The sequence below is a fragment of the Stegostoma tigrinum genome, chromosome 12 (genome assembly GCF_030684315.1).
Source record: "Stegostoma tigrinum isolate sSteTig4 chromosome 12, sSteTig4.hap1, whole genome shotgun sequence".
In the NCBI taxonomy this organism is placed as follows: domain Eukaryota; kingdom Metazoa; phylum Chordata; class Chondrichthyes; order Orectolobiformes; family Stegostomatidae; genus Stegostoma; species Stegostoma tigrinum.
This window is the reverse complement of record NC_081365.1, coordinates 46106389-46122316: the sequence shown is the minus strand read 5'-3', so window position 1 is coordinate 46122316 and position 15928 is coordinate 46106389. Positions and strand designations below refer to the sequence as shown.

The 15928-nt window shown below is 39.5% G+C and overlaps 1 protein-coding gene across 2 annotated transcripts in view; it reads left to right on the top strand.

Moving 5' to 3' along the window:
* The first annotated feature begins 323 nt into the window (after positions 1-323).
* The window catches only part of LOC125457192 (ADP-ribosylation factor-like protein 6), a 41778-nt gene continuing 26173 nt past the window's right edge, over positions 324-15928 (top strand). For both annotated transcript variants that reach the window (XR_007248578.2, XM_048541082.2), the window contains exons 1-4: positions 324-638; positions 6266-6387; positions 10180-10321; positions 14381-14442. Coding sequence is in view for 1 of the 2 variants with exons in the window: in XM_048541082.2 (XP_048397039.1) it covers positions 10199-10321; positions 14381-14442 (185 nt within the window). In the remaining variant the exon portion in view is untranslated. The remainder of the gene's footprint in view (positions 639-6265; positions 6388-10179; positions 10322-14380; positions 14443-15928) is intronic.

Below are 15928 nucleotides of genomic sequence, written 5' to 3'. Positions count from 1 at the left end.
TTATCAGGAAGGACCAGTAAAATTGAACACATTTTCTTTATTCCTTCACTTTTCTGCCTTTATATTCCGTGTTGTGGTTTATTTTTCCGTTATTGATGCTGATGCCTGAATATGGAGACACTGCACAACACTCTGCTGTATTTTTATAGCAATACATGTGACAATAAATAGATTAAATTCGCATACTCCAGGGCAGAGGCTGTACCGCAAGATACCGATAGGGGCAGCCGAACCAGCACGGAATGGAGGGACGGAGCTAGAGCGGCGCTGGCGCTGATTTGACCCCACCCGCTGTGACGTCAAGCGCCAAGTCCGGTGGCGTAACCGGAAGTTTGATTGCTTGTGCCGCAGGCAGGGGGAAGCTCTCTCCCTGGCAACCGGGCCTCGCCTCCGAGGAGAGACGCTGAGCCTCAGCTACCGGCTGAGGATGTGGATGTTTCCCCTGCTGCGCGCCGTGACTCTCCTTCGAGTCACTTGCAGCTCTTTTCCTTTTAACTGAGTAGGAGATGTTACCTATTCTCAGAATTGCAGTAGAATTACCGATCTTGGATTGAAGTCGCTCACTGGAGCCGCTGCTGCAGAAAGTGTATGTTGCAAAGGACCAGCATCCCACAATCCCATAACGGAATCACAAAGTAGTAAGTTTAAGACTGGATGGGAGCGCGGGCAGCAGCTTTTAACACTTTCTTTACTATCACTGCTGTGAAACTATTAACATTGAAGCATTAACCATTGCTATCACAATCAGTTACATCACCGCCATCTTCAGTGTCATTATAACAAAAACCTGTTTTCATACAGCACCTTCAAAGTAGTAAAACATCCCAAGGTATTTCATAGCAATGTGATCAAACAAACTTTACTATCAGCCCACAACAGAAAATAATACGACGGGTGACCAATAGAGGTAGGTTTTGAGGACTGTTTTACTTGTAAGTTTTGGTTTTGTGACTATATTCCTCAGGAATCCGAAGCTCTTAATTTCCAGATAAACTGATGTGTGGTCATGGGACTAAAATTGTGGGGTCATTGATTGGCACTGTTAATGTTTGGAAGTGCATCAGTGTATGATTATCTTCAAAATGCCAAAAATTATCATTGATTGCTGAAAACAGTCCTGGCAGGAGGAGAAGTTTAAAGTTGGTACTTCAGAGCTTAAAGCCTAGGCTGCTGAAGCTGTAGCCATCCATGGTGGAATAATGAACATCAGAGAAGCACAAAAGATGCCAGATTTGGAGGTGCACAAACATCTCAAAAACACTTATAGGGCTTAAGATTACAGGCATAGAGGGAATCAAAAATGAAGGTGAGAACTTTGAAATTGAGGCATTGCCAGCCAAGAAAGCAAACACAGGAGTAAATGAGGGAACAGCATTTGGTGTATGTTGCATACAGGCAGCAGAATTTTGGGAAAACACCTCAAGTTTATGGAAGATGCATGGCAGGAGACTAGGCAGAACATCATAGGAGCAGTCTCAAGTTATCAAAGGCACAAATGAGAGTATCAGCAGTAAATCAGTTAATGGAGGGTGGTAGCAGGTGCTGTTACAGAGATCAGTCTTGTGATGGAAAGACTATAGGGTTAGTTCAGTGACAGAAAGGATTCTGAGATTGTGAAATGTTAGTTTCATCATCAATGTGGCTAGAGATGGATGGCTTCAGTGACCAAAGACTCAAGTTCATGATAAGGCTTAAAGGCAGTGGATTTGAACTTCTTGATGTTCAGTTTGAAGAAATTGGTCCACTGGGTATCAGAAGAGCAAGGTGACAACTGAATGATAAAGACAGTAATGAGAAGTTAAATGGTGGGTATTGTCAAATTTCTAAAAACATGTGGCTGAAGCTAACTTGTTTCTTTGGCTAAGCCTGCATGGCATCAAGTTTTTTTTTTGCAGTGTTTGTCACCTTGGGATTGAGCACATTTTCTTTCCGTATCTTACCTAACTTGCCGTATTAACTGGCTACCACACTTCATGATGTCAATCATATCCAATTGCCGTACCATCTTGCCATGCACTGTTCTTTAGAGCAATTCGCCACTCACTGGATATCAGCCCAAAGACTGGCATCCTTTGTGCCTGTCCCAATTTTGAAAGACTTTTACACCTGGAGAAACATTGATTATCCAGTATTGCTTCTCATCGGCAATGTCATGATACATCAGCTACAAAGCCACACTGTCCATGGCACATGCGGCTGACACACTCTCACATAAGCAACTCCATTTTGTCATCCAACTCACTGTTTAACCACCATCCCACACTTTACTATTCCATAAGTACATTCTTTCTAAACACCATCTAAGTCAGCCTTAGGCTGTCCCTTGACCACTGGCTTATAGTTGCTTTGAGAGGTGACCCAGTGACCAATGTCATTATCTAGTAGGGGAGCATCCCATGCAGACAAGTGATCAGACAAATAAAAACTCAAATGTGAGCTTTTATTTACAGAATGCAAAAGTTAACAAAAACAAAGCCATCAGAGGCTGAAGGGGTCAGCATTGCTGACAGATTTAGAAATTGTGATGTATGCTACGCTCAGCTCTGTTCTGTTGGAACCAGATGTCAGTGAAGTTCTGTCTGCTTGTTGCTTCTATTGCAGTTGAATTCTGTCGTGGACAAGGTCAGTTTTATCCATCTCAATGCCCTTGTCCTCCTTGGAGCAGTTCCTGTATCCTAGGACATCATCTTGTTGCCTGCTCCGGTTTTTTAGGGTATAATACGCCCTGGCACACACTGTCCAGGCTATTCTCCAGTGCCCCGTCCCCATTGCCAATCCAAGAACTACATCTTCAACAACCCTTATGCTCTCTCCACCACTATTCTTGTTAAGGCATGGGTAGCAACATATCTGTGTCCCCAAACACCAGATATGTGAGAATTCTCCACAATGTATCAGTCATAGCTTCTAGGGTAGTGAACACAGACCACCAGGAAATAGTAATTGATCAACTGGAGCCCCTTCCTGGAGATGAATTGTGCAGCGTTTTGTTATAGTTCTCTCAGTGCTCCATGTGCGAAGTTGATTGCATGCTGCAGCTATACACCTGAATTCAACAGCCTGCACTGTAGCACAAACCTAGTCTTGGAAGAACGAAATGAACCAGTGTGACCTTGCGTAGCTGGAAATAATCACTGTGCCAATACATTTGTAGGTGCACGACTTAGAAATCCCAAATAGGCCACCCGTTGCTCTCCGGAAGAGCCAGTCATGTAGAAGTTCAGTGCCTCAGTGACCTTCAGTGAGACCAGGAGAGGATGGCCTCCCCCTCCTGCAATCCTCATATCTTGCTCCAGCATGCAGCACAATTCTGTTACAGCTTCCAGCAACATATGAAGCCTGCATCAATACTATGCCTTGCTAATCATTAGGAAATGGAGTTTGGGACTGTAAACTCTGGGTCTGCTACACATCAGATGTATCTTCAGGGACCTTGCAGCTATGTCCAGTCCCTCAGCTGATGGTCCTTGACCTGTATAGGGGCCAACTGTTGCTCCCAAAATCTAGCTTGTTTGGATTTGGTCCTGCACCTCGATTTTCTTGGGTAGGTAGCCACAGTGACCATCATGTCACTCGTGGCAATGACCATCATTCCTGGCAGAAATGACCTAACTCGGGCACAGAAGAAGAAAAGGAGTTTATTAAATGTTCGAGCATTCGTTGGCGAATCAGTAGATGAGGGCTGAGCACACTTTGATAAATTGCTGGACGTAGAGAAGAGGATATGTCTACATTGTGCATCCACAGTCTGCCTCAGTTTGTGGAGTGACTCGCTGAAAGTGCCATGCCAGCTGAATAACCATCAAATTTCAGCAAGAATGGGCTATCCAAGATGGAAATCATAGAACAAGAGATAAATTGATTCCACCAGGTACAGGCAGTAATTGTCAAGTTTTCCCATTACCTAACTTGTTCAGCAAGTTTGATAGGAAGGGAATGTGAATTTTAATGACATGAGTCATTATATTAACGTGATGTTTACCAAGCATTAATTCTGACTGACATATTGCTGTTGCTTGAAGGGAGTGTCAACAAAGTGTAAAAAGTCTAAAAGACAGGGTGAGCTTATTTCAATATTGAAGGTTATGATTTTTCTGATGAAAATTTCAGTTTTAGAGACCAAGGGGAATACATGTATGAGCTGTTGACTACAGTGACTTTGGTTTGAAAGCCTGTATTTTTGAGAAGGCAAGAGAAACTTAATGTTTCTGGGAAAGAGGATTGTGACCTGGCATTCCTGGTTTTGATATGATTCCATGTGTCCTTGGATTCCAAATAAATCTAAAAGGAAAACACAGCACTCTTTTTGGAGTTTAAATTTTAGTAGGAGAGCAGTACAGACAGGCTCTGGAAAGCCCTCTGTGAGATAGCAGAAAAAGAAAGGAAAACTGAAAACTGCAAGTAACAGTAGGGATCTTAAAATTACTTCCACTCCTTCAGTCATTTTATGAGACCTAGCTAAACAGTGAACCAGCCTGCTAATGAGTAATCAGCAAGGATGACTGGGAAATGTGTGCCATCAAGACTATCATGAGCCTAGTTAAGAAGGTCCTAAGAAATGTGCCCTTTTGCTGATAAACATATCTATGAAATTTGGAGTGAAGTTGCTTTAAGAGGTGACCCAATGACCAAATCCAATATGAAGGAAAGGAGTTGAACTCTGCTTGAAGAGTGCACAGTTCGGTGCACAGGAACTTTTGGTTGAATGTGATGCCACGTATGTTATGAGAACTGCTGGTAAATCTTTGTATTTGCAACTTAAAGTGTAATTTATGATTCTACTGAATCAGTTTACATGTTATTTCTTGTTCAATTTCATAGAATCAAAGAATCCCTAGAGTGCAGGGTCAGAATTAGATTTTATTGTCACGTGTGCTTAAATACATAAGTACGTGAGTACAGTGAAGAGTGTACAAAGTCATCTTTCCAACGCCATCATTTGTACTAAGGTACCTAGGAACAAAATCTTAGATGCATAGTAGAAAAATAAAGAAATAAAGTTAAAAGTTCTTAGTGTCTTAAGTGCTTAGCCATGCTGAGCTTGCACTCCCTACAAGGAGTGGTGCTTTGACCTGTTCTCCGAGAGACCTCGATCAACTGCTCTCACTGCTACCACATATGCAAGGAGACCTCCCTCACCATTGTGTTAGGCTCACTCTTCTCACAATGGACTCAATGTCCGACCATCAAAGTCCCAATCCAGGCCCCCAACCGTTGCCACCCACCAGCCTTCTAACCAACTGCCAAAATCCCAAACCAGGCACCTAGCTGCTGCCATGTTCCAGACCACAATGAGCTGCAATACCACCGACTGCCAAAGTCCCCACTATGGGCCTCCTGCTGCTGCCATGCTCCGGACCTGATGAAGCTGTGATACCCAGCCACTACTCCCTCTACAACTGAGCTCTCTCTAGATGGTAAGTTTGATATCCCTCACACTTGCCACCGCAGCAGATGCCGGGGGCCTCTCTTACCATTACATTGGGCTCACTGTCCTACACATTGAGCTCACTTTTCCCTGTGCTGTACAAGCTCACTCTGCTCAGAAAGTATGTAGATTAAAGAAAAGAAAGCTCTGAAAGAAGAAAAAAATTGTTAAAGCAAACAGAGCAGATCTGCTCTGACCCTGAACAGCATCCCACCCAGACCCCTACCTTATCCCCGTAACCCCACATTTACCATGAACATGAAATTAGAGAGCACCCGGTGGAAACCTGCACAGACACAGGTAGTCTTCCAGTCTACATTCGACCTCCATAATGTAAAGTTGACAGCATCATGCTGAATGAAAGTATATGCTAATTATATAGGACTACCAATATGTTGCTGATTAAATTGGAAGGTGTTTTTGTCCTAATCCCATTCTGACTTCTTTATCACTGCCCTCCGTCATTGTACCAATGGTGCGCAACTAAAATTTTGAGGAATAATACCTTATTATTTGATTAGATACTTTACAACTTCTAGACTCACCATAGAGTTTAATCATTTCAATTTTTTTTCAGATTACAAATGATGGTGATGATTCTGCTGTTTTCTATTCAGATCTTCTGTGGATTCATCTTTTGTTTTTTGTCTCATTACCATTTTGATTTTACCCTGCATCATCATTATCTCTTTTTGTCTGTTGATCTTTCCGGTCTTCTGCCTTACCACAGTCTTTCCCTTATGTCCTTGCTCTGCCTTGGTTCTTGCTTAGAACATTTCTGTTGTTTTCTAATGAAATTCATTACCTGAAATAATATTCTGGTTTCTTTCACCACAGATGCTGCAAGATGTGCTGAATGTTTTCAACACTTTCTTTTGACCATTTATAAGCAGATGTTTTTGCGTGTGAAAGTTTTCAGCAATTAAAGGTTTTTGAACAAAATCAGCCCCCTACTAAAGGTATTTATGCAAATTAAGACATTTATAAGGCAAATAAAAGCTTTAGTTCAGAACTGTTACTTTAATCACTTTAACACCAGTTTTAAAAGTCAGAGGCAGCACTATCTGATAAGTAACTTAAAACATCAGTGACTGAACTCTGAATGAAGCTAGACTTCTCATTTTGACATTCAATGCTATTAGATGAGTGAGAGTAACAGAAGGGAGAAAAATCATTTGGCTCCCTTGTAAATCTCCAGAACTAGTAAAAGTGATACTAATCAACTAGGATTCTATGTAAAGATGAATGTTGATTTCCATTATATATTGCCGTACTGATTTCATGATTTTGTATAATCTTTGTGTCATGTACAGAATTGCAGTTTTGGATCTGCTTTGCATGCTAATCTAGTGCCTGTTGTTCTGTTGGTGAGAACTGATCTAAAGTCTGATCCCCATGGGAGAACTGTAAACTAAAATGACCAAATGATCCCCAAATGAAGAAATTACCAACGAGATTTCACTATTTGTAACATTTAGTTTGGGATTCAGACACCATGCAAATTACACATGAAATGAAAGGCAAACGATATGCCAAATGAAAAGAAAAATAAATGTTAATTAATTCATGCAATGAAGATGTATTTTCCAAAATGACATATATAGTCACCATGCGCATTTGCAAGGTTTTCCAAATTGGCTTTGAGTACAGTGGTTCTCCCATATTTCCATTTAACAGATTTAGCCTTTTGAGTCATGTTCCCCAGCAGCCATTTTCTAGGAGATGGTTGTCACCAGAATGCCATATTACTGCAAAACCTCAGTTAAGTTCACTATGATTTTAAAAGTACAAAAACTCCAATTATCATTTATCTGACCTCATTTATAAATTTAATTAAATTGCTTGGTTTGCTGTGACAAAACTGAAGCAACAGTAAAGATTCCAATTTGCAATATTTGCTGTACTCTGTCTTTGGCTTTCTGTCCTGTTTAATGCACAGGACTGTAAATGGACTCTGTTTTTCTCTGTGCTTGCAGCTACCCTTTCTACCTGCCAGGTGCAAATCTTCTGCATACATCTTAACCTGCTTCATGGTGAAGGGTCATCAGGCCACATTCCTTCCACAATGTCATCAATTTAATTTATAAAACGTGATCAGATCAATTTTACCTCAGAATGACTTGTGTTGTTGTATACGCATAATATGAAATAGAAGAGAATACGCCTGCTCCTTTTTTTTATCATAAGCCTGATTGGAAAGAGGACATGAGGTGGTAACTAATTTTGTCATAAATATTATCTGCGGCAGTGCGACAAACAAAATGTAGTTGTTAAAATTATATATGTGAAAGAAAAATAATTATCATAAAAATCATCTCTAAGAAAATACAAAGGCTCTAAATCATACCTGTATTATCTTTGCAGAGGAGGAGAAGAAACAAACCAAATATTGGAATTTTAATATTTCTGAGGTTTTCTATAATTGCAGAAAAAAAAATCAGCATTTTCTTATGCAGAAATTTATTTATGTTCGTTTTGAGGTGCTGAAAAGGTCTGACAACTGAACAATCCTCATTATACTTTGGCAATAACTCCCCACTGCCTCAGTGTACTTGTGTATCCCTCAGCACATAATCTTGCATCCTGGAATGCGCCAGTTTACAATACTCAGTCGAGATCAACTCTTTACACTAGAAGATCAACGCGTTTCAGGTAGCCTAAAGAATGTCTTTTATTGAGTTGATGGTCCTCCAGAAACAGTCGATGTTTGTTTCAGAGTGAATCTCAGGAAACAGCCCATGGAGCACAGAATCCTGTGACACAATTGCTCAGGACGAACTTCAACAAAAACCATTGCCTCTCTCTCTTTTTTGAAGTCATTGACAGTTTAAGAAATCTAGCCTTATTGTTTGAATTGGTCGTAGTGCTCGACTAAACAGGTCGATGAGAGCTTAGGCCAAACATTTTTTAAATTTAGTTGTTTTACGTTGTGCTTTGTAAACAGTTGAGGACTGTAGAACTTTAAAAGTGTAGTTATTCTTCTGTTTTTCACTTATTAAATATAGACTAGTAACATGACAGTAATTCAGTGACTTTTGCTCTCAACTACACTAAAGTGACATATGCAAGACAACCTGAGATAACAGGGTGTGGAGCTGAATGAACACAGCATGCCGAGCAGGAAAGCTGATGTTTCAGTCCTAGACCCTTCATCAGAAATGGGGGAGGGGAAGAGGGTTTTGAAATAAATAGCGAGTGAGGGTGAGGCAGTGGGAGAGAGATCCCCAGGTGAAGGGTCTAGGCCCGAAACGTCAGCTTTCCTGCTCCTAAAATGCTGCTTGGCCTGCTGTGTTTATCCAGCTCCACACCTTGTTATCTTGGATTCTCTAGTATCTGCAGTTCCTATTGTCTCTTATGCAAGACAACCTGTGAATTTTAAATTAATTTCCTATTGGTACTTTGTATTTCTAGCTTAGTGCAATACTTAGCCTTAAAGATACCAGGCAGCTATTTCCACCATCTGTAGCCCAATCTGCTGTTGTCCCTATTAAGGGCCATGGGAATGGGATACCTTTCAGTTTCAATATCCTGCATATATATCAACCATTACCAGATCGAGTACTGGGCACTTAGAAGTAGAGACCAGGTGTTTCAGTCCTGTGAGTTTCTTCTGGTGATTCAATACAGATCTGTAAAAAGAAGTTGAATTCAGTCATCCTCCAGTCTCACTTTCTGAGACTACAGTTGATATTGCTAATAATTGTTTATATTCTGTGTTTTTGATAAGGAAGGACCATAATCGGGCAATTATGTTTTGCTTTGTTGGTATGGAATTTTTTTTCAAATTCTGAAAAACAGTTGAGTTTTCTGAGTAATGTAGCCAGCTAACATCCGAGCCTTATTCAGTTCATTCATGCTATCTAGAAGCTAAAATAAAGATGACCTCATTTAACATAGAATGAACATCTTCTAATCGTGTGGATGCCATACATCTGGTTTTGGACTTGAAATCCTAGTGATAAATAGCTGTGTCCTTGTGTCTAAATAACACACCATTTAGATCTCCCAATCCTTGTAATGGTATAGCAAAAAAAAGTTTTCCCACTGCCCCACCTCCCAACCATAAAATGTTCACAGCGAGAACAGAACTCTGCCTGCATACTCCTTTGATTCTGAATTCAATGTGATCTTAATGTAACAATGTAGTTTAGATATTCAATCTCATTCTAAATTCCAGATTTCAGAGGAGAAGTTGTAGTGTAACTGCACCCTTAAATTGTGTGTGATATGCACATCTTTCCAGTTTCTTAGGGCTGAGACAGTCACAAATTATTGCTTTATTTCTTGGCAAGAAATAGTTACGTTTTCCTATGTAAAGGGAATATAACTGTTTCTATTAATATAAAAAGTTAATAAGTTTTAATTTTTGACATACCCCTTATTCAGTTATGTTTAATTAAAATATCAAAGCAAGAACTTTTTTTAATTTGATCAAAACACATTCTAAAGGGAGAGATGTGCTTAGAGGACAGCATTATGTCAAGCTTTTACAGGGTAATCCATGACAGTAGTCTGCTCATGATATTACCTAATTAAACCAGCTTCTGCTGCAATGTCAGGCTATTCCTCAGTAATCCATTAAACCACCATTGTTATAACAATACAATAACCTTCATTTAAACCATATTAATACTTCCTTTTTATGATTGGCCGATGTACTTAATGAAATGACTTTGCTTAAAAGTTTCTGCTTAACAAAGGTTTTTTTTCTCAAGCTCTTATAAAATTCCTTCTCATTTAATTGCAATTAGATCAGCTGAAGTTGAAACAATGGGGCTGTTTGACAAACTAGCTGGCTGGCTTGGTCTAAAGAAGAAGGAGGTTCACGTGTTGTGTTTGGGACTGGACAATAGTGGGAAAACAACTATAATTAATTGCCTAAAACCTTCAAATGTAAGTTTTATTTTCAATTGTTTGGAATATGCAATATAAAATGACAGCATGTCAGCACCTGTCTGTAATTAACGTCTTCTGCAAATCATACAAACTTGCCTTCAGTTTTTTTTTGCATTGTGATAATCTTACGAGCCAGTTGTTGAAGGAAATGTGCTTAATTCCTCCAACAGTCTTTAGACTTGAACTTTCTTTAACAACTTCTCTCTTAATTTTTACATTTTACTTTGATTTATCTTTATAATTTTATTTATTCCTTTACCTCAGGCCACTGTCAACTGGCATTAGTCATAGCACTGTTGTCTCCGAGTCAGGAGGTTATGATGCAAACCCAGGTCCTGGCTGATGCTTCTAGGAAATAGCTGCAATGTTGTCCTTCAAATGAGACATTAAACCAAAGCCTGATTAACCTTCTCTATATGTAAAAGATCCCATGGCATTTGAAGGTGATCAGTCAATTCCTCCACAGTATTCTGCCAATATTTATTCCACAATCAATATCAATAAAACCAACAGTTTCCTCTTTCTAGGAAGAGAACAATGAATTTGTGACTTATAGCTGTTCTATATACCAAATAATTGTGCTCCTGAGATGCTGCTGGGCCTGCTGTGTTCATCTAGCCTCACATTTTATTATCTATATACCAAATAGTTTACTTTAAAATGTTTCCTTTCCCATTGTGAGACTTCTGATCGTTAGTGAAGTGCCAGCAGCTCTTGGGTGACAAAATAGTTATTTATGAGCGCTCTCTGCATGTGAATTGACTGGCACATTTCCTACATTGACTGAGGTTCAAAAGTATTTAATTTTTCTAAAGCATTTGGAGATTGCCCTGGGATACTGAAATGCATTAAATAAACGCAAGGCTTTTCTTTCCTTTCCCATTTGTGTCTTATCACTAATCTTCTTTTTCCTTCCTAGTCCTAGCCTTTTATGTCATTGTTCACTATGCATTCTTAAATTTCACTAAAATAATACATTACTGAAAGTTGCAGAGTTGTTATTTATATTGTCTATAGATTAGATTCCCTACAGTGTGGAAACAGGCCCTTCGGCCCAACAAGTCCACACCTCCCCTTGAAGCATCCCACCCTGCCCCATGCTCCTATAACCCACAAACCTCTGAACACTACGGGCTATTTAGCATGGCCGATCCACCCAGCCTGCACATCTTTGGACTGAGGGAGGAAACCGGAGCACCCAGAGGAAACGCACACAGACACGGGGAGAATTTTGAAACTCCACACAGACAGTCGCTCGAGGCTGGAATCAAACTCGGCTCCCTGGCACTGTGAGGCTGCAATGCTAACTACTGAGCCACCATATTGCCCTATAGTCATGCTATTTTTGAAATTATTAATTATTTCTCAGATTTAAAATGAAAAACCAGTGCAAGGTGATATCAGCTGTTTGGTAACAAACATTTACTTTTATATTCGTGAACAACCCCATTTCTAACTGTCCAAGTTTTGACATTTCTGCAGTGAAAATTTGTTGCTGTAAAAAGGAGATATCAGTTCAAAAAATCTTCCTCTTTCTAGGCAGAGAACGATGACTTTGAGACTTACATCTGTTCTATATACCAAATAGTTTACTTTAAAATATTCCCTTTCCCATTGTGAGACTGCTGATTGTTAGTGAAGTGCCAGCATCTCTTGGGTAGTAGAATCAGTTGCCTCACCAAAGTGACATCTGCATTCATGGCCTTAGGCAGTAATTTTCAGTGGACTGTACCATCATCTGAAGCATAATTGACCAATCTAATTTTGTCATTATCACATGGTGAAAATGTGTCTTTTTAATTTTAGTGAAGAAGTGGATACAAGTATGATAAAGTGGTTCGTCTCTTAGAGGCATTTCTTCCTCAGGCCAGAGTCAGTGGGATTTTAGTATTTCATCTGTTAACACCTGTGATCTAAAATATAATATTTTTAATTAAAATTGATCTCTAGATAAGGGTTACTGGAGTCAATGTTAACTTTGCTATCTCTCCACAGATGCTGCCAGATCTGCTGAATTTCTCCAGCAATTTTGGTTTTGTTTCAGCTATCGAGCATCCACAGTTCTTTTGCCTTATTGTAGATGCGTAAATACTTAGACTGCAAGAACAGTTGAGATGCTAGTTAACTGCAGCAATTATTATTCCCCAAAGCCTATCCACAACCTACAAGGCACCAGTTAGGCATGTGATACAATACTTCACATTTGTCTGGATGAGTACAGCTTCAGCAACAGCTGACACCATGCAGAACAACGCAGCCAGGTTGATTGGCACAACAAACATTTTACTGCCTCCACTGCTGATGCTTAATGGCAGCAGTGTGTATCATTTATGAGATGTGTTGCAGCAATTCACCAAGGCTCCTTAGAAAACGTCTTCCAAGCACATCACCATACTACCTAGAAAAACAAGGCCAGCAGATACATAGGAACAATGATATCTCATGGCCCTCTCCAAGCCCCTCAGCATCTGACTTTCAAATGTGTCAATGTTCCATTTCTGTTAGTGCATCGAAATGTTGGATTCAACACTGCCCCCACCTCCCCAAAGAAACACGGTGTCATGCATGTGCCATATCAAGTGAAATGCAGCAATTGAAGAAAACAGCTCACCACCACTTTCCCAAGGGCAATTCAAGATAGATGATTAATGCTGGTCCAATCAGCAAAGCCCATATTTACTAAATGAATTTACAAAACTACTGTCACAGTTATTATGGTGAATTATTGGACCTTAAACAGGAATGGCAAAATCTTTTGGAAGGATACTTTAGCTGCAGTTTTTTTGAAATAATTTTGAAAAGGCAATGAGCAATGATTCATGCCTCTAAATGATTAGTAAATAAGAGGGGAAATCAGCTAATTTTCTTTGTGTAAAGAAGGGCTTTTTCCTCACACCCATATTGCACTTTTCAGTTAGAAAACTGGCAAACACTCAGTTAATCATAAAAATTTCATGGGAATGGTATTGAGAAGTTGAATGTATCAGTGAAAGCAACTGATTTTTTGAGGAGGACACCAGAGACAATAACTAAGTACGTACTGCAAAAGAAAACCAGCTCTAAAAGACCGATGGAGAGTTGCAAAACAATTACATGCAATTATTGTTTTCAGTCTACAAACATTAGAAATCAACCTTTTAGTATAGTTAATAAATTTTAGTTAACATACTGCCCCTTTTAGTAGACACATAGCAATATATAACCTTTACAAGTGCTTTTCTCAGGAATGATTATAAATATACCCATTTTTTTAAAAAAACAAGCCTACTGCAATTTTTAAATGGTTGTTAGTTAAGAATTTTTTCTTTTAAAAAGCCTCAGACCCTGAAATTGCAACATGACATGATAACAAACAAATTCAGTAATCTAACAGCCCCCACTGTGCTATTTTAGTAGTCATGTTAAATCATTTATTTCGAGCATGTTAATGTTTCTGAAGGTGTGCCATAGCATAATATCAGGGCTGTGGAAGAAATATTGACCCAATGTTCCATTGTTGTTCATTTGTTGAAGTTAATACAGTGCTCAAGTCTGAAGAGATACTGTAGACATTGTGTTCACGTTTCTCCATTTCAACTATTTGTTAAAGGTTGATGTGACTTAATTTATTGGAGCTACATTTTGATTTGCTGATACCCTAATTATGTAGCTTTCCTGTTGTACCAAGAAATTTGGCCTTGTATTTAGACAGAGTGTCAGACTATTTCCAAAGTAGTTTGGAAATGCAGCTCCTGTTCTAATAGCAGCAACAACGTCTTTTTATATAGCATCTTCAACAACATGAAATATCCTAAGGTGTATCACAAGATTTGAAATAATAGTGAAAATATATTGCCTTAAATTGATTAGAGTGCAATACAATTGGAGGAAAACTATCATTAGATGTACTATAGTTCTGTTTGTATTGTTTTTTCAAGGATACAAATTAAAATTACTTGGAATGCAGTATACAACGTGTGAAACAATTTGCAGGAACTGCAGTTTTAACCTACACTATAACATGAAAAACATCTAGCAGAATAATGACTTGTGTTGATCTGTGCCATTGTTTTACAGTCTCAAGTACAGGATATTGTTCCAACCATTGGATTCAGCATTGAGAATTTCAAGACCTCTGGGTACTATTGTTTTTTTATTATCTTTTGCACTGTTTAGTTTGGCCTGCAAAATTGGGAGAAATAGATTTTAACTTTGATAAGTAAGTAGTTAGCAAACTTTTGCAGTGTTACAGTCTTAATGATGTTCAGATAATTGTGTAGCCTTTGGCCTATGATTGCCATGTTTTATTGGCGCTGCTTTGTTCAATTGCACTCTGATTTCCACTCTTGTGCCCTAGCCTCCTCTTCCCCACTCTCCCCAACAAACAGTTTCTCCTGATCTTTCTCACTGTTTCTCAATCAGTCTCCCTCTCTCTCTGCTTGCCCCCCAGGATTATTCCGGGATGCAAAAATAACCCATAGCTTCTGTTCTCTACAGCAGTTGTCATCTTAAACCTCTTCCCTCTCCTGTAACCATAGCTCCATAAATAAATTGAAGGAGCTTATGGACTACTTTATTGCTAAAATCACAACCATCTGATCAGCTACCTGTACTATGTTCTCTTCCAGTAATCCATCAGCCTAGATTTTCTCAAACACTCCTTGCCCTAGCCCTGAACTCCCTTTTCTTTTAAGTTTCTCTCAATTTCCCCTAAAGACATCTCTGAATTCAACTTGTCCATAATGCTCACCTCCCACTCCCTGAACTGGATTCCCATTAAACAGCTGAACAGCTAACTTCCCCTCCTGGTCCTCAAGTTAACTAATATTTTTAGCGGATAATTCTTTTTATGGTGTAGTCGTTTTTTCCCTTTACATTTGCTGCCATTATTGCTATCCTCAAAAAAAAATCATCCTTTGGCCCCACCGTATTGTTACAAAGTGGAGGTTGACTCCTGTTAGATAACTAAAACCAAAACATTCAGAGATGAGTTCTCTATAATCTATTAAATGGAATGTGAGAAGGGGTGTAATCTGATTTTTTTTTTTCTTCAACTTTTAGTGGTTAAATAAAATGAACCCCTGACACTCACTTTATAGAACATAGAACAGTACAGCGCACAACAGGCCCTTCAGCCCACAATGTTGTGCCGACCATTGATCCTCATGTATGCACCCTCAAATTTCTGTGACCATGTGCATGTCCAGCAGTCTCTTAAATGACCCCAATGACCTTGCTTCCACAACTACTGCTGGCAACGCATTCCATGCTCTCACAACTCTCTGTGTAAAGAACCCGCCTCTGACATCCCCTCTATACTTTCACCAACCAGCTTAAAACTATGACCCCTCGTGCTAGCCATTTCTGCCCTGGGAAATAGGCTCTGGCTATCAACTCTATCTATGCCTCTCATTATCTTGTATACCTCAATTAGGTCCCCTCTCCCCCTCCTTTTCTCCAATGAAAAGAGACCGAGCTCAATCAACCTCTCTTCATAAGATAAGCCCTCCAGTCCAGGCAGCATCCTGGTAAACCTCCTCTGAACCCTCTCCAAAGCATCCACATCTTTCCTATAATACGGCGACCAGAACTGGATGCAGTATTCCAAGTGCGGTCTAACCAAAG